This window comes from Monodon monoceros, unplaced genomic scaffold (genome assembly GCF_005190385.1).
Source record: "Monodon monoceros isolate NGI ecotype Baffin Bay Population unplaced genomic scaffold, NGI_Narwhal_1 Super_Scaffold_13, whole genome shotgun sequence".
Lineage (NCBI taxonomy): Eukaryota > Metazoa > Chordata > Mammalia > Artiodactyla > Monodontidae > Monodon > Monodon monoceros.
In genome coordinates this window covers 3902703-3928010 of record NW_021703769.1, presented here as the reverse complement: position 1 = coordinate 3928010, position 25308 = coordinate 3902703, and the positions used below count along the sequence as shown (strand labels likewise).

The 25308-nt window shown below is 44.5% G+C and overlaps 1 protein-coding gene across 6 annotated transcripts in view; it reads left to right on the top strand.

Annotated features, from left to right (window-relative positions):
* The window catches only part of ZNF831 (zinc finger protein 831), a 148743-nt gene that overhangs the window by 76985 nt on the left and 46450 nt on the right, over window positions 1–25308 (top strand). Inside the window, exon 5 of one of the 6 annotated variants that reach the window (XM_029221260.1) lies at window positions 367–6167. The exons of the other annotated variants lie outside the window; for them this stretch is intronic. Within the exon in view, the coding sequence (XP_029077093.1) occupies window positions 367–524 (158 nt within the window). The 3' untranslated portion in view covers window positions 525–6167. Of the gene's footprint in view, window positions 1–366; window positions 6168–25308 lie in introns of those variants that run through there. 6 annotated transcript variants of the gene reach the window in all.

Below are 25308 nucleotides of genomic sequence, written 5' to 3'. Positions count from 1 at the left end.
TAACCTCTGGTGGGGGTTAAAAAAGAAGCCCTGGGAATTTATTACCCAGAAAAAAAAAAAAAAAAAAAAAGGCAGCACGACTTTTTATTTGATGGGAAATCGTCTTCCAAGCTTCAAGGGCGCCCCCTAGCGCCAGCCTGCGAGGAGCAGGCAGCGCGGCTCCCTCTCGCCCGCGAGCCCGGCTGAAACCCCAGCTCTGGGGTCCCTCTCTGGTGGGGTGGGGGGGCCCTGATCTCGCCCAGTTGTGCGTCCGGCCTGGACCGGACCTCGATTCAAGCGCGGGGGAAGCTGTGTTGTCGGGGAGACCTGCTCTGAATACCAGGCGACCCCTTGGCACGAATTTATTTTCTGTTCTTTGGAATTCAGGTGACTACAGCCCAAGGATGGGAGAGGACAGTTTTGATCCAAGAGCCCAAGTGCTGTTTGAAAGAGGTTGGACCCCCGCTGAAGAAGTGACTCTTGCCACTGTCTCAGCACACAGGCGACCCTGGCTTTTCTTCGGTCGTTTCATTGCCCTCATGTAAATGCCACCCAGATGTGCAAGAATAAAAACCGGTACTAAGAGAAGGGGCAGAAGCCCTAGCCGAGAAAGGAGGGAGGGAGAGAGGAAGAAAAGAGAAGGGTGATAAGATGGGGGTAAAATAAAGGACTCAACGGGGCGGGAGGGCGGGATGCCGGAACTTTTCAGGGCTCCCTGTTCCAAGGTATGTGATGCAGGATCCAGGATTCTGCTGCAAACGCAGGCTCCCGGCTCTTTGCACACCGAACAGGACTTTTCGATCTTTCCGTGCCAAGTATGTGAGATATTTCTATCCTCCCCAACTTGGAAACACACCGTTTCTCCTTCAGAACTGGCCGTGTTTTTAAGACGCACACGTTAAAAGTATTAAAAAGCAAATATTCTAAACTAGGGATGCGGGAGAGGAGAGAGCGTGCGGTAGCCTGCTTAGCAGGGGCACCAGTGGGGCAGCATCAAGAGGGCGGGCTCGGAGAGGAGCTGCGGTCCTGCGTCCTCCCAAGGCGTCTCAGCTGCCCGACACCTCAGTTTCCCCATCTGTGCCGTGGAGACGATAAATAACAGTATCCCTTTTGTTGGGCTGTTGACATATCACTTATATCTATCATTTAAAGTAGGGCTTAGCATCATACTTTACGGTGAGCATGCCAGCTCCTGTTTATTAATCTATCTCTAGAGAGGAGCCAGAGACCCAGACTTTTCCATTAAGTTAAATCTCCCAATTTGTACTTGATGGGAATGAATTCACATTAAAAAACAAACACATACATACACAGTGGTCTGAGCCCCAGTAGAGTCAGGTACTTTGAGACCTTCACTTGGCAGCCTGCCGGGAGGCATGGGAGGGGAGGGAGGATAGAGGAGGGAGCTGGCTGCCACCCCTCCCTGTCACCTACTACCCGCACATCCGGGACACTTGAGCCAAATGCTGAAGCCAGTGGCGTCACAGTTCTTTTGGGGTGAATGGATTTTGGGGAAATGACCCCTTTTCCTCTCCCCCCACCCCTCCCCCCGAGAACATGGGAGGGGATCCACTTTGAGTCCATGCCCACCAGGAAGCCATGATGGAAATGTGTTGGCATGTGGGCAGCCACGGAGGAGTGGGGAGGGGGGACTTCCCCTCCTTGTCCCTGGAGACCCCGCTTGCCCCTCCTGGCAACTGTGTGCTTTTCACCAGCCCAGGTGCCTTTCAACCTTGGTGTTTCAAGGCACATCTTGGCTTCTGTCTTCGGTTTGGTGACATCGTCTCTGCCAGGCTGGCTTCTCATAAGTTCCTGCACCAGGAGAGGAGAGCATGGGGGGGGCCTCGCCTCTGCTTAGTCCCCTCCTGGGTTTCCTGTGTCCCCTCCTGATTGGCACATCCTTCTGCCCTGATGCCTGAGCACGTGCCTCACTGCCCATCTACTCTTACTGCTTTGATCTCTCTGGCTGCTCTTTGCACATGGCCCAGCCCTGGGCGAGGTGCTTCCTTCACTCGGCCCTCCATGCACTCACAGGCCACTTACTGAACATCTGTTGTGCTGTGACATTGTTCCTTGAAGGGCACATCAAGCCCATTTCACTGAGCTCCCATTGTCTCCAAAAATGTTGAGAGTTTAAAGCTTCTCCAAGTGTCATAGAGAAAACAACAACAGAAATTACATGGCACAGTGATTCCAAAAAGCATTAGAGAGTACCGAGAGCCAGAGGCACGAATTCCCATCTATCTTGGTTCAGATGGAGTAAATAGAATATGTTATTGATTTTTAAAACCACACATTAGTGGTTCAAAAGAAATTGGTTTTGTATGTTTTAGTATGAAAGCAATTATTTTCCTTTTAAAACTGCTTCCTGGGTCTGTACGGGTTTTTTTTGGTTTCATTTTTTTTTTTCTTCTTTCCCTTTTCGTTCTGCAGAGCAAAATACTGCATGTTGCTAAGTGGAGGGGGAAAGGCTCTTCATTTTTCACTTGTTAATGTCTATCCGCTTTACCTTTTAAATTCTATGTTCTATTGTGTTCAATTCCAATGAATTTGGATTAATTTAAGTAACATTTCATTATAGATTCAATGCATACATATTGTTTTTTAAATTAAGAAATGGGGAACATTTTTAGTGACTTTTAAGTCATGCTGCATCAAAGCTAAGAAAATCCACTTAGCCTGGTTTAGTCTGGAAGTTTCCTTGAAGAGGAAGAGGTGCTTTTTGGTTGTGTTTGCTTTTGTTTACCTTCCCCCATCTCTCCTTGGATTATCTGCAGCTCGTTTAGTAAGACCTGCGTTGGTTCTGACAGCTTGAAGCTTTCAGTGCTTCTGAGGACAGAGGACATATTTCTTTGCTTCCAGTTTTGCCACTCAATAAATTTGAGGAGTCACGAAGCCGTCATCTGTGTAGTTAGATAAGGGAGAAGATGATTTCTCTATTATTTTGCTTAGAAGAATGGGAAACTAGATTAATCACTGTCCTTTGGAAGGGACTCTTAATAGAAGAGACTGGCTCCTTTCACTGGACTCATGGTGTGTGCCCACACTGGATGGTTTTCCAGGGGTTGGGAGCAGACAATCAGGGCGCAAATTTTAAGTCTGTCACTAGGTGACGTTAGGTAAATCCTTAATCCCACATTCAACATGGTTAGGAAGGGGCTGGGGATCCTGGGTATCCATGGCACACACCCACCTCCTTCTCTGGGACAGAAGGAAAGTAAGCAATGTCTGTAAGAGTCAGGAGAACAGTTTGTCATGGGTTCTAATTCTTGGCAGCATGGGACCGAAATCCAACTCAGAAAGATTTAAGCACACGATTCCTCATGAAACAAAAAGCCCAGGGACTCAAACAGTATCACCAGACTTAGGGTTAGAGGTTTATCCCTCTTCCTGAGTTAGCCTTCTTCTGGGTGGCTTTCATTCCCAGGCACGTGGTGGTCCCCAGAGGCCGCAGCGTACATCCTACCCACTTAGCAATTGCGGTAGGGAGTGTTCTAATTGAAGTCCAGCATTGACTCTGACTTAGTGAGGTTTGGGTCGCATGCCTAGCCCTGAACCTTCTGTTTGTCCAGATGAGTGGAATATGCCCACTCCTGGAGATGGGAGGGGGTGGTGATTGATTATAAACCAGCCAACTCATATTGAGACGAGATGTTCCCGGAAGGTGGAGGAAAGGCTGCTGAAATCAGAGAACAACCCACTCTTGCATCCTAGGTGGAGGAGAACAAAGAGTGGGGCAGTTGCACTCGGCGTGCCGTGGGCTACAAGGTGACAGTTGTAGTCAGTACCACTGGTGCCCTGCCCAGATCCCTTTTCAAGCCAGGCGCCCACCCATCTCCATGTCCTGGCTGCTGCCCTCTCTTATCTGTACCCTTCTCCAAAGGATTGGCCCTTGGCTGATGAGAATTACTTTGCCCCCAACGTAGACACAGACCCTGGGGTTGGTCCACAGCCCCTGACTGATTGATGGAGGGACAGGACCACTCAGCCCTTTGGCCTCCGGGTGGGATGAGTTTTGTGATACAATTCACACTCCAGACCTCCCTGTGGGCATCTCCAGAAATCCTTGTTATCTAACTTCGTCTGGCTTCTCTCACTCATCTCAAGTTTCTCTCAGGTGGGCCCTCTCAAAAAGTCAGTTACACGAGAGCCCGAGATACCAGTTATTTATGAATCGAGAATCACAGCTATTCACCACTTACTCCCCGGAATAAGGCTGTCCCCTATTTTCTCAACACAAAGATCCGAAGGAGTTTCTGGACCAACCTGAAATACAACATCAAGACGGAGATGAAGCAGGCAAACTTCTACTTGCAGTATTTAACGTATTCAGCTGGTTGCACGCAGCCCTTTAAATCACACATTACATAAAATACCGGTGGAGCGACATTGTGTTTTCTACTCACATTTCAAGAAGCCATTCTAGCTGCACTTGTAGCATGCATCTTTGAGATGGCTTTTGTCATCGCTAGAGCCCCTGGTTTGAGGCACCTAATAGAGATTTCCGAGCGCAGCATCTTGACTTTCATCCCAGCTCTTTGAGATTTAGTACTTTTAGAATCAGAGTGCAATGCCATCCTAGAAATTTATCCACGGCCATGAGCACCCATTTACATAATATTAGGTCGGCCGCTTTCATTTCTCAGGTAGGTGCCTGTTCCCAATTTTCACCAAATAAACACATCCTGTTTCGCTTTTTAAAGCAGCCTACAAGGGACTTGTTTACGATAACACCCAAAGCTTATAATTGTGTCCCAAGCACCCAGGAAAAATGACTAAATGTATATTCAGGGTCCCCCCTCCCATCACTTTTTGAAACCAGTTTTTTCAGATGGTATCTATGTAGGACCCAAACCAGCACTGACTGGCATTGTTTCAGGCTAATGTGTCTTCCTGAATAGTATTTTGTCATTTACAATGAAGTCACGGAGAGAGCTCCCTGAAAAATGGGAGACTTTGTAGGGATTTGATTAATAAAGCAACTCCTTCTTTTCTGAGGGATAAATTGAGGGGGGGGGGACCTCTCTTACACTCGGGCATATCATATCCTCTGAGTGATCATCAAAGGAACCGAAATGGGACCAGCTGGTCTTGCTTGACTCAGATGTGACATCTTGAAAGCAAAGTGAAATTTGGGAGGACATGGAGAAGGGATGCTTTCTTTGCTGTCTTAGTACAAACAGAGGTAGAAAAAGACCTAATATCTAAATGATGATCCAATCATATGGGGATATTTGGGAGTAGCTATGTTTCCCCATATGCATTATTTTATTGTTTTGTTTTCTGCTTTAGAATTATGCATTTATTTTTTTAATTTAAATTGTATTTTATATTAGAGTATAGTTGATTTACAATGTCGTGTTAGTTTCAGGTATACAGCTGAGTGATTCAGTTATACGCATACATATATCCATTCTTTTTTGGATTCTCTTCCATATAAGTTATTACAGAGTACTGAGTAGAGTTCCCCGTGCTCTACAGTAGGTCCTTGTTGGTTACCTAGTTTACGTACAGTACTGTGTGTACGTTAATCCCAAACTCCTGACTTAGCCCCAGCACACCCAACGTTTCCCCTTTGGTAAGTTTGTTTTTGAAGCCCATGAATTATTTTAAAACGTCATTCATTTCAAATTCCTTTATTATAAACATCTTTATTCTCAAACTTCAGTTCTGTTCATTGCTCAGCCATATTATAATTTGTTTGCAATGTCTTATATTATCTAATAAGATTCACAAGAGGAATAATCTTCGCAAATATCGACGGGGTGGACACCATGGGCGAGTCACTCTTCTGAGCTCTTTTATCATCCCCTGTGAACTTCTTGATGGAAATACAAGTGCTAAAATTATACTTTTTCGTTTTTTTTTGTTTTTTGGCCGTGCTGTGCGGCATGCAGGATCTTAGTTCTCTGGCCAGGGATCAAACCCGTGCCCCCCTGCCCTGCAGTGGAAGCGTGGAGTCTTAACCACTGGACCGTCAGGGAATTCCCCTATACTCATTTTAAAGCCAGGAAATGAGGAGGTTACACGAGAAGCAAGTGCTGAAAATCTAGGCAATCTGCCTCCAGACCCAGGTTATGAAATGCTATGCTTCTCATTCCAAATCTCACTAATTATCAGTGGAAGCCCCCAGTGAAGTACATTTACGTCTATGGTTTATAAACAAATATTCTGAAAGAATTTTAATCATCCCAAAATATACATATTAGTCATGATAAATATATACATATATCTTGTATCAAAGGTAATGATACATATATTTACTGTATAGCAGTAGCTAACTTATGTCAAACATAGGTTGACCTGTGATATAAGTTAGCTACTGCCATGTAACAAAACACCCCCAAACTCAGTGGTTCATGAATCTTTATTCTTGCCCGTGAGTCTTTGGGTTAGCAGGGCATTCAGGTTTGGTGGTCTTGCTGGGTTTGGTCACGCATCTGTGGAGTCAGTGGGGAAACGGCTGAGACTGGCTGGTCTAGGATGGTCTTCCACTCACATCCTGGACGTTGGTTGACTGTCAGCAGGGAGAGTGGGGTTGCATGAAGCATATGTCTTCCAGCCTCCCAGGGTTTCAGAGAGAGGGCAGATTCTCACAGACCTCTTGAGACCTAGGTATGGAATTGGCATGACATCACCCTGATGCATTCTACTGGCCAAGGAGAGACACAGACCAGCCCAGATTCAAGGCGGGGGTGGGGGGGGGTGGGGAACTGACTCCACCTCCTGATGGGGGACTTTAAAAATCACATTGCAAAGGGTGTGGATACAGGGAGTGGTGAAGAATGGAAGCTGTTTTTGTTTGTTTTTTTGTTCTTGTCATCAGTCAACTCTGCTTTCTATTTAGTGCATGTGGTTGCAATTTAGAACACATTTACCAGCCCTTAAAAAAAGGTGGTTCATCTTTTCACATAATGGGTAGGCTAGGGATACGTGCTCTGGGCTCGTGCAGCTGGGCAGGGAGCCCAGCAGTGAAGGGTCCCTCCACTTTTCTGCCCTGCCCTCCCCACCCTGTGCCTTTATCCTGTGCACAGGATCATCATCGCAGCCCCTCCAGGCGTCATGGTTGCATTTCAGGCAGGGAAAAGGCCTAAGATCCAAAGGGGTGTGCCTTTAAAAAGCTGTCTGGAGTTGCCATGTCATCCTGAAATCCCACTCCTGGGTATATATCCCAAGAAAACCCTAGTTTGAAAAGATACCTGCACCTCAGTGTTCATAGCAGCTCTATTTACAATAGCCGAGACACAGGAGCAGCCTAAGTGTCCGTCAGCAGATGAATGGATAAAGAAGATGTGGTACATGTATACAGTGGAATATTACTCAGCCATAAAACATAGTGCCATTTGCAGCGACATGGATGCACCTAAAGATTGTCATATTAAGTGAAGTAAGTCAGACTGAGAAAGACAAATACCATGTGACATCACTTATATGTGGACTCTAAAAAAACGATACAAATGAACTTATTTAAAAAACAGAAACAGATTCACAGACATAGAAAATAAACTAACGGTTACCAAAGAGGATTGTGGGGGATGGGAGGGGGGGAGAGATTAATCAGGAGGTTGGGATTAACAGATACACACTACTATATATCGAACAGATAAACAACAAGGACCTGCTGCACAGCACAGGGAGCTACACTCAATATCTTGTAATAACCTCTAACAGAAAAGAAACTGAAAAAGAATATACGTACATACAACTGAAAAAGAAAGATTGCTAAATACCATCTGTATCTACTACAGGATAATATAATATAATTTAATTCCCCCAAAGGCAGGTAAATATAGAAGGAACAACTTAAGGGTGAAGAATATGCAAAAAATAATAATAATAAAGCTGTCTGGAGGGTTTCCAACAATCCCTACTTACATCTCATTGTCTAGCACTGGGTCACAAGCCCACGCCTGGCTGTAGGGAGTCTGGGAGAGAGTGTTCTAGAGGAGCACTAAACACCTTTGGGGTTCTATTGATGAGAAAGAAGGGGAGAGTCATAGGGGGTAGGTGACTCCCAGTGTCAGCCTCAGCAAGTGATACTAGCGTTTCCATCTGGAGCAGTCTTAGAAAGTTTACTTAAAAAATAATCTTGTTGAGCAACTAAGCCTGTGTGCCACAACTACTGAGCCTGGGCTCTAGAGCCCGTGGGCCACAACTACCGAGCCCATGCACCACAACTACTGAAGCCCGCGCACCTAGAGCCCGTGCTCCACGGCAAGAGAAGCCACTGCAATGAGAAGTCTGCACACTGCAATGAAGAGTAGCCCCCGCTCACCGCAAACTAGAGAAAGCCCGCATGCAGCAAGGAAGGCCCAATGCAGCTAATAATTAATTAATTAATTTTAAAAAGTAATCTTATTTAAGTGAAAAAAGGGAGTTAAACATTTTAATGTAATTAATAGTCTCTCTCTGTAAAAGGCCAGATAGTAAATTTTTTACTTTGCCAACCATACAGTCTCTATTGCGAAGACTCAACTCTGACGTTGTAGGGAGAAAACGGCCACTGACGATATGTAAATGAATGGGCATGGCTGTGTTCCAATAAAACTTTATTTATAAAAATAGGTGGAGGGCCAGGTTTGGTCTTCAGGCTGTAGTTTGCTGATCCCTGGTCCAGATAGTTTGTAGATATGACAGAATGGTGAAGGCTTCAGCAGACAAGCCAAATTCATCAAGGTTGTATGGGGATAAGCAAAGTTTAGGTAATAGTCTAAAGTTTATTAGACTCTTACTGTAAAATATTTCTCATCACTGTGGTATTTAGTATGATAAAGCTTTGGCTTCTCTAGTGAAGAATGAAAATAACAGTGAATTTTAAAAGATACTTGTAAAATTTTATTTCTCTCACAAGTAACAATTGGGTGTAAGTAGAACGATCTAGGATGGTGGTTCAATGGTGTGGTAGGAACCCAGTTTCCTCCTGTCTTGTTGCTCTGTTCTCTTCACCATAGCTTTCCTGCTTTGTGGTCTAGGATGGCTGCTTCAGCTCCTGCCATCACATCTGCACTCCATCTAACAGGAGAAAAGAGGAATGAGAGGGGACCAGCCCTCCCTTTAAGGGCATGCCTTGGAAACTGTGTATATCACATCCTCTCACATCTCGTTGGCCAAAACCTAGTTACCTGGTCATACTTGGCTGCAAGAAAAACTGGGAAATGTAGTTTTTAGCAGAGTGGCAACACACCCCATCCAGAAAGTGGGTTCTCATTACTAAGAAAAAGGATTAGAGAATAGGGAGGCAACTCCCGTGCTCTGCCACTAGGGCTAGAGATATAGACTGGGTGAAAGTCCAAACTTTAAATTCAGTTAATATTCACGCCAGTAATGCCATTTTCCAGGTACTATGTACATGCTAAAATTTCCCCTCTGTGCCTTGATCATGAGTCTCTCTGGGCAGTAGTAACATCTTATTCGTTTCCCTACTCCCCATCACAAGTTAAAGAAAAGATAGAACTTTGAAATTCTAGTTAGAGAAAAACATGTTTCTGTTTGTTTATCTGCAGAAAGCAAGTGATACCACTTCAGGAATCTTGTTACTAAACACCCTTGTTCACGTCGGCAAGCTCGGGGATGTGCATTTCTTCCTTAAGTTCTTTCGGCAAGCTCGGGGATGTGCATTTCTTCCTTAAGTTCTTTCACGTGCTTCTGCTTTTAACCCCTTTGGCATGCTCCCCCCACCCCCAATTGTCAAACAAGGAACCAGGTAGCCTCCTTTGTCCCCACCATTCCAGATCCTGCACCTGATGGTGGCTGGTTTCATCTTGTCACTTCCGTGCAGTCCTTGCTGCTTTTCCTCCATCGCCCACTGAAGGAATCTCAAATTATATGGTGAGCTATGGTAATAACAGTAGTAAAAACACCTTGCTATTATCTACACAGAACAAGGTGTGAGACTGTCATAGCTGCCTGAGGGTGTCCCATTATTCGTACATATGCTACTGTTTCTTCCCAGTACCCCCGACTGATCAGCTGGGGAGAACTCGTGGTTATACCTATATATCCCCTAAAAGAAAATTAATTTCAGTGGAACGGAGAGGATGGAAGCTGTTTGGGGCCCGGAAACGTGAGCTGGCTTGTAAATTTTGAGGCTCTGCTTCCCTTCATGGGGAAAACAGGGCTGAAACCTGTGGTCACCTTTAATCTTCTTCTTCAGATTCCCTTCAGACATAGAGCCTGTTACGTTCAAAATTCAAACTGAGCCTTTGAAGAGAACTACCGCTTTAAAGAAAAAAAAAAATCCTTGATGAATGCAAACTGACATTAAATGGAGTTTAAAAAAATGATCAGGGTTTTAAAATATGATTATAATCAGTGGGAATAGTGGAGCAGAGTCGAATCATTATTGATTTCACTCGTGGGGGTGGGAAGGAAGAACTGCGGTGAATTCGTCAGAAAAGGAGCTTTTCTGTAAAGCCTGACCAACTGGGAATGCTCCCTGGGGCCCACCTCTGCCCTGGGGCCCCTACCCGAGTTGCTGAGATGCTGGACACTTATTAACCCTTGACGAACTTCCCCTGGAGCTTGTACACCTACCGTCACATCAAAGGGGAAAAAAATCTCTGTTCAGGGGTCATATTTGCCATTTGAGAAATCAAGGGGAAAAGCAGCATCTGGCCCAAATTTTGGAGTCAGACCGATTTAGTTTCACTCCCTAAGCTCATTTCACAGGTATTTATCGAGCACCTAATATGTGCTGTTCACTCATAGACCTTTAGGTGCTGGAAGAACGGGGACCATAAAGACAGGCCGTGAACCCTCACTCATGGGGCTGACATTCCAGGTGGAAGGAGACGGGCCACAAACCACAAATTAATGACTAAGACAACACCGAGCGATGATGATACAGGCCATGCCAGCAGGAATAACAGCCCCGCCGTTATCCCAGGAGCATTTATCCCAGGTCCTGAGAGTGGTGCTTGTGGTATGAACCCATATAACTCCTTCAAGCGCCCTGGCAGGAAGTGCTAGTTTCCTCCCATTACACAGATGAGGCACAAAGGGGAGTGATCTGTGCATGGAGGTGAGCATTTCTTTACAACTCCTGGCCGGCTCAGTAACCGTCCCCCCGCCCCCGACCCGAAATGACTGGCTTTGTGCCTCACAAGGCCACCGTTTTGGCCAGTGGTCTCCCCCCAACATCTGCCTTTGAGCCCCTCTGGGTGCGGTGGGGGGAAAACTTGCATAGCAGGGGCACAGGTGGCCTCACCAGAATCAAGGGAAACTCAGCTGCGTCTGTTTCCACCCTAGACCGTAGGACGGCCGAAACACAGAGCTCCAAAACAAACGAACAGGAGACCCCAGTCTCATCAGGAAATAGCCAAGAACTTAAACTCTACCAAAGCCAAGGGCTTCGAAACGATAACTTCAGAGGAAGAAGAGTACCCATGCCTCCTCCCCATGCAGAGTCCCTCTAAACACGGGGGCTGTGGTCAGATGAAAGTTTTATTTATCAGACCTAAAGCGCACCTCTGCTTTATCCCAAACACACGGCAGGAATTGGGGAGAGACCTTGAAGGATTCTCTCAAGGCCTTTCTCTAATTTTCCTGAGGATCAAAGCCGACAACTGCCTTCACCATGTGCCCAGCGTTGATGAGTTAATCCGTGTGTGTGTGTGTGTGTGTGTGTGTGTGTGTGTGTGTTAATGCGTGTGTCTGTGTCTGTGTCTGTGTCCGACAATCTGCGACCTCTCCCCATCCTCTGAAAAAGAATAAAAGAGAAAACAACCCAGACGGGCTTCTCATTCTCACCGCTTTCCCTCCCTCTGGCCGCAAGCAGCTTTGCCACCATAGGCTTTGGGTTCCTCCCTGAGAAGAAAGGTCAGCCAGCTGTCTGGGGGTCTCGGGGTCCTTTGGGGAGCAACAGAGCACAGAGGTGTGCCCCTCACCTTCAGACACAGCCTCACCTCGCTCCACATAAGAGCTCCATTCTTCAGCTCGTTCTGTCCTTGAAGAATTGTTCTGTTGGTTCTTGTCATGGTTGATGTTAAGATTGGTTTCATCAGAAGAAATAAACACCTTCTAACGGAAACCGTGGTGTGCCTGTGACCCGTGCAGCGCACAGGGCCAAACTCAGAAGGCCCCAAGCTTGGTCTGCTGGATGACTTGAAATTCTTTCTTTCCTTCCAGTTGTATTGAGATACAACTGACATACAGCACTGTATCAGTTTAAGATATACAGCATCATGATTTGACCTACATACGTCATGAAATGATTGTCATGATAAGTTTAGCGAACATCCACCCTCTCATATAGATACAAAATTTAAGAAATTAAAAAAATTTTTTCTCCTTGTGATGGGAGGTCTTAGGATTCACTCTCTTAACAGCTTCCATATATAACGTAGAGCAGTGCTCATAATATTTCTCCTGCTGTATGTTACATCCCTGGCACTTTTTTACCTTATAACTGAAAGTCTGTACCTTTTGACCACCTTCATCCAATTCCCCCGCCCCTGCCCCCGCCTCTGGTAACTGCAAATCTAACCTCTTTTTCTATGAGTTTATTTTTGAAGTGTAATTGACCTACAACACTATGTTAGTTCCTGTTATAGAACACAGCAATTCGATATTTCTATAATTTCAAAATGTTCTCCATGATAAGTTTAGTTACCATCTGTCACCATACAAAGGTATCACATAATAATGGACTGTATTCTCTACACTGTACATTTTATACAGTGACTCATTTATTTTGTAGCTGGAAATTTGAACCTCTCAATCTCCCTCACCTATTTCTTCCTCTCCTCACCCCTATCTGTTCTCTGTACCTATGACTCTGTTTGGTTATGTTTGTTTGTTTGTTTTTGTTTTTAGATTCCACATACAAGTAAATCATACAGTATTTGTCTTTATCTGTCTGACTTATTTCACTAAGCACAACACCCTCTAGGTCCATCCATATTGTTGCAGATGGCAAGACTTGATTCTTTTTTATGGCTGAGTAATATTCCATTGCGTGTATATACCACATCTTTATCCTTTTGTCTATTGATGGCCACTTTATCCATTCACCTATTGATGCTTCCATATCTTGGTTATTGTATGAGTTGAAATTCTTAATCATTTTGAATAAAGACCCCACATTTTCATGTTCACTCAGCCCTGCAAATTTGGTAGTTTGTCCTGACAGCCCAGTACCCTGGGTAGTATCAGAGAAAGTGGTTTGAAATGGGAGAACTGAAAAAAAAAAAAAAATATATATATATATATATATATATATATATATATATATATATTTACTTCAAGACCCATCAGTGAAGGAGAAATGCTCTCATGATACATCTCAGAAGAAGAGCTGCACCGTGTGCCCAAGATCTAAAGAATAAGGGAGAAAGTGTGGACTTCCAGGAGGTTTTTAGGTGCCTCTTGTCTCTGACAGCGTCTCCAACTTTTCTTGTTTTTGATGCCCTTGACCGTTGGGAGGAGTCCCGCTCAGTTGTTGTGGAGAATGTCCCTCCACTGGGGTTTGTCTAATGGTTTTCTCGAGGTTACACTAGGGGGGTGGGCCTGAGGAGCAAGACCCCAGAGGCACCATGCCCTTCTCATAACATCCTATCAAGGCTAAACCATCAACATGGCTTATCATTGCCACTGTTGACCTTGATCACCTGGCTGAGGTCTCTCAGGTTCTCCATTGTCAAGTGATCCCACACCTCCTCCCACCATTAGACATTTTACCCACAGGAACTCTGCTTCTCTCCACCGGCAGTGTCCAGGACTGCCTCTGCGTCCCTGTTCTACCACTGGCTTCCTTCGGTTGCAAACTCTGCCCTGAAGACTCTCCTCACTCGCCCAGTCTCATCTCCTGTGATGCAGGAGGTAATTATTATTTCTAGAACAAAGAACCCAGAGCCGCTACTGGTGACCAAGTTCACCATCGTCTCTACCCGAACCAAAACATTATTGGAAAAGTAAATTACTTTTATTTTCCTTGAAAATATTTGATAGGCAGTGCATGAGAATTCTCGCTGAGAAAATAGACCCAGAACCTATCATCAGAGGAGAGATGTTACCTATATAAAAAAAAAGAAAGAACCACCGGGTACATTTCCACACTGAAACCTATTTCTCATTTTATTATTTACCCTGTACTCTTTCATCGATTCCCATCTCCTCTCCTTGAATTTATGAGCAGGTGGGCATAGCCTCCTTCCCCTCGGAGGACCTTTGTGATAATGGAGCACGCATCCGATTCTCTGCCAGCGAGGGCAAGGTAGCAGGGGAGGGCGATTTCAGTGGGAAAAAGTGGATCGCCTTGAGTCCTCATCTACGGGGGAGAAATGTTTCTGAGCTAAACAGACTAGGAATTTTTTTTAAAATAGACTTTTCGAAGGCTGATTTTGCATAGTGAGGTTAAAAATGTCTTGAACTGACAGGAAGTATGTGGGGTTCTGATTTTTCACAGCCTGACCGTCCATCAGTCCTTTCCCTTCTGTCTATGTGTTGTGGCCTCCTGGGTCTGTCTGAAGTCGTTTTAAATTCATTCCTCCATCTGGGCCTGTCTGAGAGCCCTCCAAACTCAAGGTACTGTCATGACGTGCCTGGACCTTTTCTGCTTCCATCGGACACAAAAGGAAGTGTGTGTGTTTGCCCCACTGGCCGACTGGCCGCTTGGACCAGACCTGCCATTCGTCCATTTGTTTTCTTCTCTCCCCTCTGCCAGGTGAAGAGGCGGAGATGAACACACAGTGTCTTCCTGGGTGGCTTGGTTTGTCCCTTCAGGGAACCCTGTCTTGTGGGCTGAGGCCTCTCCTTCGGATGAGTACCATTTTCTCACGAGCCATTTGCCCTCAGGTGAATGGCAAAGTCAACCCTCGCCCTTCTGTGAAGTACACACCATTGACAAGTTTCACTATAAAAGCCAAAGTCTGCACTCTTTTCCTCTCCTAGCTTAGATGGGGAAGCAAAGGGGTTTTATTCTTTTTCTCTCCCCTGGCCCCGCTTAAACATTCTAGTGGGAGGGGACTTCCCTGGCGGTCCAGCGGTTAGGACTCCGTGTTTCCACTGCAGGGGACCCGGGTTCAATCCCTGGTCGGGGAACTAAGATCCCACAAGCCGTGCGGTGCAATCCCAAACCAAACCAAAACAAAACAGAAACAACTGTAGCGGTAGAAGTTATGAGCCTAACGAAACTCTCATCTGGAAAATGTGTCCAGACCTGCAGTTACTGGAATGCGGCCGTTGCGCTCTGACCTCCAGAAAGCGTTTCCACGTGGCGCCTCTGTTGAATGTGGTCATCTCCACCGTGCCATTTCTGCCGCCCCGTCCTTCCCCTCTTGTGTTTATTAGAGACTCGCCCAGCTTTCTCACCCAGAAAAACCCTTTGTAACAGTGAGCTCTCCTTGGTGGCCTCTCCTGGTGGGGCTGGGTTAGGGGACGATCATAGATAGCCTGGGGTCCTTGGATCCATGGGGATGGGAGAAACAACTCTGAGATTGTAGAGACTGGTAATTTCTGAAGGTTGTTGCTTTGTGGTGGTGTTAAACATTTCTTAACCATAGTAGAAGGGCCACAGAATGCTGCTCCTCTCTTTGTCTTTTGCTGGTGGGCTCGTCTCCGCAGGGTTTTTGGAACCCCCATAAGTCATTTCATCACCAAGGGCTATTGGGGCCAAGTCCCCACTCAAAACCTTTGCGAGGCACCTCCTCACAGAGGCGGCTTTATTGATAATAATGGCTCGTCCTGAGTGACGGCGGCGTGCAATGCCTGGAGCCTGCGGGGAGGCGGTGGCTGCCCGGGCAGATGCTTCTGAGCCCAGCCAGCTCCCCTTCCCCACACCTCACGCCGGGGGCCAGAGTTAGCAGGTGCAAATGCAGGCACCCAGTTAAAGCCGAATCTCACGCGAACAGTAAATACGTACATGTATATATACACACGCGCATATATGTGTATATAATATACATGCATATATATGTTAGCGCAGTATGCCCCCGAACATAGCAATAAGACACATTATGCTAAAAATGATTCATTGTTGACCTGACATTCAGATTTAACTGGGCATCCACATTTCATCCGGCCGCCTTTCCCTAAGGCCCTCAGACCCCCCTTTCCAGCCCAGACCATCCTGGGGGGACTCCACGTGCTTGAAAATGGACCTGAATGTTCTTTCATGTCTGATTTTGCGTCCGCATTTTCCGGTCAGGCTGGGGGTGCTCTGTCATCTCTTCCCGTCTGCGTGGCGCGGGGCTCTTCCTGCAGCTGGGTTGACTCCTGGGCTGTCAGTTGTCCCAGCTCTTAATCGGTTGCCTCTTAAGAGGGGTGGGAGGCTGGTCCGCTCACCTGGGCACCCGGACCCCCCAGTTTCGCCTGTAATCGGTCTATTTTGATCTCTCTCTCTCTCTCCCCACTTCCCTTTGTGTGTCCCTCTGCCCGTCTTTGCTTTCTGGGTTGCTTCCCTTGGATAAGGCATTTCCTTCTGTGACCTGAGGCCGCTCAGCCAGACACCCAGACCCCAAGCGAGGTCGGTGAGGGAGGCGTGCATCCTCCAAGTCCTGTCACTCCACCAGTGATGAAAGGCCACCTTCACTTTCTTTCTTTGCCAAGCCAAACCCTGGAAAGAAAGGGGTTAATTTTCTCTTCTCTTTGAAATATGTGCGGGAGACAGCATCAAAGCTGCCCCATTCTGGCTCAGAACACACACTCAGAAGCTGTAATCAGGGGTGACCTTCTAGGCAGGGTGCATTTCTACACTAAAACCTATTTGAAATTTTATCATCTCCCTCTTGCTATTTCATCTCCTCTTGCCCTCCCCCCTCGTATTTATTAGAGGCTCGGTAGGGATTTCTTTCCCTGAGAGAACTTTTATAATAATGAAGTATGCTTGGCAGACGCTCACGGTGAACATACAGGATTGGAGGGTATTCTACAAGGGAAATGGGCAGGCTTGTTTTCCTCTGTCCGAGAGAAATATTTAAGATAAGATAGACTAATTATTTCTCAAGATGGAAGTGTTGAAGGTTGCTTTTGCATAGAGAAGTTGAAAACTCCTTGAAGGGGCAGAAAGCTTCTGTGAGCATCTTTATGACTCCCCTCCCTGGCAGGCTGCTGTCATCCTGTCTCTCTGGGTGCCAGCATCCTCTGGGGTTCAAGCCCATTTCCCATCTTTCTAATGCTCTCCCCACAGTGACTTTTCTTCTTTTTAGATTTTCATGAGAGGTCTGACTGAGAAAGCTTACCAGAACCCCCTCTTCGGTGCTTCTAGCCCTCATTCTTTGATAGATGTTCATACTATTGTCTCATTATTTTTCTCTCAGCTTTCACAGAAACAGTGTAAACTACTTTATTTCAAAACCATTATGTTAGTTTACTCCATGATAATTTAAGCCGTGTATTCTTTTTCTGATTTGAATTTAGTAATAACATATTTTAAAACAGAAGTCAAGAAGATTTCCTGAATAAATTTTCAATGACAACTACGACATTTCCGGGTTTTTGGTTTTTTTTTTCCCCTTCTTTAACGTAATTTACGTAATTGAGTCATCCTTTCTTTCTCCAGGCATTTTAAACAGACCCTGGGACTTCTATGAGGAGAAAATTTTGGAGTGGGGGGGGGGGTCGTCTTATCAAACCAGCTGTCTTTGATTCAAGAAAATAACCAGGGGCCAGCTGTGTGGTCAGGTGCAGTGGTGCCCCCAGCCCGACCCTGCTCGGGACCACCCCCAGCGAGGATTCCAGAAACTGCTTGAAGGCAGGAGTTTGTAAGACTGTCTTCTCTCCCTGGAGCAAGATTTGCATATTTTATTTTTTTCTTTTTTTAAGTATTTATTTATTTTTGGCTGCGTCGGGTCTTAGTTGTGGCAGGCAGGCGTCTCTCCAGTTGTGGCATGCGGGTTCAGTAGCCCCTGCGCGGCATGTGGGATCTTAGTTCCCAGACCAGGGATTGAACCAGCGTCCCCTGCATTGGAAGTCAGATTCTTAACCACTGGACCACCAGGGAAGTCCCAAAATTTGCATATTTTAAATTCTGTTTTTCCCACAACCTCCTTCGCCTCTGTATATCATTTGTGCAGAATTGTATATCTACCTCAAGTCTCATCTTCCACTCCATTCCCTACTCCTTCCCCAGGTGGAATTTTCTGGATGTGTGACATTATTTATACTCTTTCCCAGACAAGGGTTAAGGGGCATCTCCCACTTTCTGTAGGATCTGGGTCTTCCTTCCTAAAGTGGTTTTGACTTGCAAAACAGACTCCCCTTATGGGTGATGGAGTAGAAATCTTCAAGGAAAGACGTAAAGATTTCTTAAATGCCTCAAAGCGTTGACTTTCTCAAAGGTCCTAATATGTCAATCGCTGTTCTTAAAAAAAAAAAAAAAAAAAAATCTAGAAATCAAATTTCTTAATGAGTTTGGTAGGGTTAACATTTATTTCTGGGGCGGTATTCTTTCTTCTTTATCCTCTCTTTTTCCTTAATGTTGCGTTGGGAGTCCTACCTGTATTTCCAGGAAAGCCTTTGGTTGTGTAACTGAGCTTCTACATTTCCAGTGTGTTTTAAGCACACTGATTAAATGTAGGGGGAGATAAAGGGTGTGACCCTGAGTCTAGGAGAGTTTCTGAAGTTAAAAAAAAAAAAAAAAGCCCTGAATTCAAGTTTCCCATCATAAAAGGTAGAATTTCTAAAGCTGGTGGGAGGACAAAAGAGTGACTTCATGGGATTTTGAAAGACTTGGGTCTATCTCTTCCTGCTATTACTCTTTTCCCCTTTGTTCCATGCACTTCCAAGTCAAGCCTCTTCATCTCAGGGCAGAGTCAACCCTTGGTATTTTATTTCCTACTTCGGCTGAAAGAACCCATGACTGTCCCCCTTTATTTTCTGCCAGCATCCGTAGAAACCACATAGAGGCTTTTGCTCAAAACATACTCATTGAGTCGCATTTTGCTACGGAATTGCAGTCGCAGGAGTACTCTTTCTTTTGAGCCGGAAATCTTGAGAAAAGCTGAAGCCAAGTTGAAAGTCCTTCAGTTATGGCAAAGTCCACCCAGTAGAGTTTCTTTCATTATTAAGAAAAACCCCACTTAGAAAATCAGGCTGAAAGCATACATTCTTGAGTAAATTTTGGTCTGAAAAGTTTTCAAAGAGTCTTTTGAGCTGCCTTTATTCTTTTCCCTTTCTCTCAGTCCCCTTTGCTCCTCAACAGTATTTAAGAAACGCTGTCAAATTCTGTGCGCGCACAGGATTTCACATTATTGAAATATTTCACCTTGACTCCTTCGCTAATGTTGTTTAGAAGAAATAGCGGGAGAAAGTTTTCAGCTTTCCAAACACTTGCCTCTCCTCAGAAAAGGTAGAACTATAGTGGCAGGTGCTCTGAAGGAAGAAAAGAAATGCCCAAGTACCATGTGAGATGGCGTACCTAAACACGTTACAAAACCAGAAAAGTGTTCTCTCATTCTGTTTCCTGGTTTTCTTGTCTAATTAACTTTTACTGCAGTTTAGGTTTGAGGGAAGAGCTAGATTCTCCCCGAACATTTATCTTTTCACAGAGACTGAACTTAGAATGTTTGCTTTCCTAAGGTGAGTGGGTAACCAAAATGGAGGAGGCCAACGCCAATATTTTCTTTCTCGTCTTTGTTTCTAGTTGGAAATTAGTCAGTTTTCCCCCCTTATCAGGATTAGTGAAGGAGAAAAGGGAAGCTCTTTCTTCCCAGCTATTACCATTGAAATGGATCAGTTGCTTCTTTTTAAGGATGCAAATCTTGAGGACAAATGAGCTCTCTCAAATATCTCAATCATATTTCGAGAAATGGACCATCTTTTACAGACTCATTTAGTAATGAGAAGCATTGAAATCCATAATTCAAAGGGTAGATACTCTTGATTTCGATCTGGGCCTTATAGATCCCAAATGGTATTTTCAGTAATTGTATTTTTTCCCTTTCACCTCATACCCACAGTGGCTCTCTAAATTTTAGGTACATGCTTATGGTCTGGGAACAAACTTTTAACTTCAGGATTGATTTTAAATATCGCTTTCCACTCAACATCTTTCAGGGGGGGAAAAAAAATCTCTGAGAGGGAAATCTTAAACTGATTGCCTTTCATCAAAGAAGGGAAGTAAGCACCACTAAGAGTAGTTTCTGAAATAAAACATATGATTGCTTAGAAAACTGCATTAGGAGAAAGAAATACTCTGGCATGTAGTGAGATTTCGATAAATGTGTTTTTCTGTCCCTCTGGTGGGTCCTTCAACTATGTTCTCTCTGAAGAACCCAGTTGAGGTTTCATACTATTCCTCTCCAGAAAGTGGGCGTAGAGGGAACCCACCTCAACAAAATAAAGGTCACACATGACAAACCCACAGCTAACATCATACTCAATGGCGAAAAGCTGAAAGCATTTCCTCGAAGATCAGGAACAAGACGAGGATGTCCACTCTCGCCACTTTTATTCAACATAGTTTTGGAAGTCCTAGCCACAGCAATCAGAGGTGCAAAAAAATAAAAGGAATCCAAATTGGAAAAGAAGTAAAACTGTCACTGTTTGCAGATGACATGATACTATACATAGAGAATCCTGAAGATGCTACCAGAAAACTACTAGAGCTCATCAATGGATTTGGTAAAGTTGCAGGATACAAAAGAAATTCACAGAAACCTGCTGCATTTCTAGACACTAACAACAGAAGATCAGAAAGGAAACAACCCCATTTACCATCTCATCAGGAAGAATAAAATACCTAGGAATAAACCTACCTAAGGAAGCAAAAAGACCTGTACTCCGAACACTATAAGACACTGAAGAAAGAAATTGAAGACAACACAAACAGATGGAAAGATACACCGTGTTCTTGGATCGGAAGAAGCAATATTGTTAAAATGACTGTACTACCCAAGGCAGTCTGCAGATCAGTCCAATCCTTGGATGGTTTTTTGAGGTGACATTTTCATGATTCCTCAGGCTGGTCATTTCCTCTCAAGCCAGATTAGGTGTCCTTGTGGTATGACTCATAACCCATCTCCTTTGTGGCATTTACCACAATACAAATCCTTATATAATTATGTCCTAATTTTCTTCTCTTCACCTACGTGTGTACTACCTCAGCGAGGCAAAATTGAGCTTCTTAAATCATTAACAGTAAACCCATATTTAATTCCAGGGTGAAGGAGCCTCTTCTGTGCTTTCTCCTGGCCTCATTTACTTTCTTTCTCACCGGAATCTCTTCTTTTGAATTTTCTGTCCGTACCTAAGCTTTTAAGGGACTGAAATATTTTAACTGGATTTTTTTTTTGTTAACATAGTTTAGGAAAAATTCCTCTGAGGCAGACGTTATCAAAGCAGCTGTCTTTCATTGAAAAAATAGAAAGGTAAAGAGAACTTCTCTGACAGGTACTTCCTGAGATAAAAGTTTTACCTAATCCTGTTGAAAAGGTGGAATAGTTCAATATCATGGGAGGATGGTGATGCAATTCTCTGAAATTAAGTAGCTGTGAATTGTGTTTTGTTTTTTTTTTTTCCATCCTTTCAACTTTTGTTAGTTGAGTGAACTGGGAGAGGTGGGGCTGGGGAGGTTTACTTCATGTCACTTGTGCCCTGCTGTCTTTGTCACACATCGCCTCCAGACGTTTTCCTGAGAGAAACAAAATGGCAGCCTGAACTCCAGGGTTCCGTCACCCACCAGTTCCCTCTCCGCCTCTGACTAGAGCTAATGGCTCCGTACCATTATTTTTCCTGTCAGATTTAATGGGGAGATATTCTTTTCCTAAAGCCATTAGTTAAGTAATATTGCTTACAGAATTGCTGAAACCAGGGATAACACCTCCTTCTCAGGGTGTAAATCTTAAGAAATGATGAGGCACTTGCCTAAACACATCAATTATATTCCAAAGCCTGAACTTTTTTTCTGCTACAATTTTCATTTAGAGTTAAGAAAGTTTGAAAGTAATGATCCCTCAAAGTAGGTTCTCTTGATTCAATTTTGGCACTAAATAATTCAAATAATATTAGCTGGGTTTTTCTTCCTTTCTTTTCTTTGTTCGTCATTTCATTTTCTCTCTTCCCCACAATTTGTCCTCTCTTTATTTTAAGGCATTCTCTTATTGTCTGAGGATGATTCAAGTTTCAACTTATTGAAAGATTTTAAGCATACTTTCCCACTAAATATATTTTTTTAGAGAAAATGGTAAGTGAAGTGTTCTCAAACTGATTGCCTTTCATCAGAGAAAGAGAAGAGAAATTTAAATCATAGAGAAAAGTGGTTTCTGGAAAAAAGAGATTGGAAAATGATTACTCGGAAGAGGCAACATCTCACACAAAAAAATGAGGCTAGAACAGAAATACTTCAGATTTGGTTAGAGATGGGAAAATATATTTTTCTTTTCCTTTTGAGTCTCTCAACCTTTTCTCATCCTGAGAAACTGAACTCTTGGTATGAGGGTGTGAGGGTCCATCTCCCTCTGTCAGATGTGTGTCCTGATTGAAATGACTTCCCTTGCACACTCTGGGGCTTTTCTTCATGACGTTCAGTCTGAATTTTAGAGCCAGTGCCATTATTTGCCTCTGATTTTTCTTTCAAACGAATAAAGCAATCCCATACTTGTTGCAACAGAAAAGCAACATTGACATATGCAAGGAAAGCTTGACAATCCCCAGCCTCATGGCCCCCCGAGGTTGCCAGAGTTGGGCTGATGTGCCATCACGTACATGATGGACACTTTATTTTGTTGTTTACACAGATAGATCATACCATACATAGTCATCGACAGCTCTTTTCTTCTTAATATATCTTGTATATAACTCTAGGCATATATTACAGATTGACAGATAGATCATTTTAATAATGGCACAAAACCCCACAGTATAGCTGTACCATATTTATTTATTCAACTCTTCCTGTACTGATGGATGTTCCTGTTGGTTCTGTTGGTTTTCCTACCACAGCTATTGCTGCAGTAAATATTCTTGCTCCATTTTGCAAAGAGCAGTTGCTAGATCAATGTGTGTTTTATAATTATAAATTTCATTTTATGAGATACTACTAAATTACTTTTCAAAAACAGGGTTACTCTCCCATAAATATCTTTTTAACAGTATTTTTGAAAAGAAACTCTGCTTCTGCAAAGGAGCAGAGCCTGCGCGGAGACTAAAGCCTTCCCTTCATCGCGGGCGCCCTTGAACCTCTTCATGGACAAAGGGTCTCACGCTGGCCTCTCTTGGCAGCCCTCAGGCCACGCATACGTTGGTTAGCACGGCGCTGTTGTTTGAAAATTAACTCGTTATCAGTGTTTAAAGGGAATCATGGGACTCAGATTTCTGGTTTCTCTTGGAAAATGGATAGTTCTGGCAAACTGGATGCTTGGTCCTCGGTGGTCTTGGTGGGTGGGAGCTGAGGGGCAGCCTTGCCCTTGGAGGCTGGGCCTGTCCTCCCTCTCCATCCACAGCCCTCACCCCAGGCAGAAGCCCTTGTTTCTGTTATTGGTCTGGCCCTGTAGCTTTTGAGTTTGTGATTCTTGGTTTCAACCAGGGTTTCCCAGCCGTGGCCCTGTTGACCTTCGCAGCTGGGTCCATCCAGGGTGGGCCGTGGGTCCATCCTGTGTACCGCATGTCCAGGAAAGTCCCCGGACATCACCTCCGGCTGAAAACCACTGGCTCAAACAGACCCACAAATCCCATTTTCTTCGGTAGATGTTGAGATCAACTTTTCCAAGCGTGTTCCTGAGCCACTTTCATTATTTCTCTCTATCCTGTAGGCCTCTGTCTCGCTTTCTGAAGGAATGTTGTTGAGTTCTGTACACAACCAAGCTTTAAAGTCACGGAAATATTTCAAACCAGCCCCATTCGCCGAATTGCGAGAAAATATCTGAGCGGAGAAAGTGATCAAAACACTTTCCTTTCATCTCCGGAACAGAAGTGTAGACACGGCCGTGATTCCAGGTGGTTTCTCAAGTAAAAGCTTTACCTAATTACACACACGTAGAAGGTACAATTTCTAAATACTGGATGAAGAGGCTTGAATAAGTCCCTGGAAGAAAGGGAGACATTGCCTTTGTTCCCTTGGGTTTTCTGCAGTGGTTTTTTTTTTTGTGATTTAGGGCCTCGGGCAAGCACCCTTCTCCCCTTCTGTTCTCACAAGAGTTCTCCTCAGAATGTTCCCGAGCATCAGGAAGAATCAGCAAGGCTGGGGAGGGGGTCTCTCCAGGGCTTTTCTCCCCCTTTGCCTTCTCTCTCCTTCTCTGACAGGAGCAAATGACTTTCCTACATCTTTTCTCATTAGAATTAATAGAGAAGTATTAATTCTTTCCCTAAAGCTATTAGTTAAGTCACAGAGCTCCGGAATTGCTGAAACAGGGTAATTTCTCCTTCCTTCCAACGTGTAAATCTCGAGGCAAGATGAGAAGCTTTTGTGAGTGTATCAGTGAGGTCCCCAGGAAGCGACCCTCATAGACAATTTTCATTTAGCCATAGGAAACTTTTAAAATAACGATACATAGACTAGATGGGCTGCTGTGTTCTGTCTTGGCATTTAACGTTTCAAATGGCATTTCTTCGATCATCTCTTTTCCTGACGTGATTTCATCATCCTATTTTCACTCTGTATTTTAAAGTCACTCTCTTGTTGTCTGGACAGGATACAACTTTTAACTTAAAGCAAGATTTTTTTTTTTGCGGTACGCGGGCCTCTCGCTGTTGTGGCCCCTCCCGTTGCGGAGCACAGGCTCCGGACACGCAGGCTCAGCGGCCATGGCTCACGGGCCCAGCCGCTCCGCGGCATGCGGGATCTTCCCGGAACCGGCGGACTCTCAACCGCTGCGCCACCAGGGAAGCCCCTTAAAGCAAGATTTTAAACACCGCTTTGCACTAAACATAGTCTATTAGGTGAAGAATTTCTATGCGGGGACAGTTCTTGTCTTCATTGCCTTTCATCAAAGGAATAGAAAAGAGATGAGAACCACAAAGGAAAGTGGTTTCTGAAATAAAAGATTCATTTGTGATTACTTAGAGGCGAACCTTCCGAAGACTGCATTAGGGTAGCACAGAAATACCTGATGCTGTACTCGATCAATATATTTTCCTGGCTGTCTCTCAAGTCGTTCTCTGCCTGTGGGACTCAAGTGGGTGGCCGCTCCCCACGTCCTACAGTCCACCCACTTCTGATTGTTTTCTGATTGGAATGAATGTCCCCAGCCCCTGCCTGAGAAGAATAAGGCTTCTTCCCTCCATCATTTTCAGCCGTATTTTTTTCTTCTTCAGAGGCCTTATAAACAAAAATTGTAATACGATTGCAGAAACAAATGAATTTACTTGTAAAAAATTTTAGTCTGATATCTGGTGTGCCATAGAGCCTTAAAAAATATTGGTTGAATAATTACTCAAATGAATGATTCAGACTCG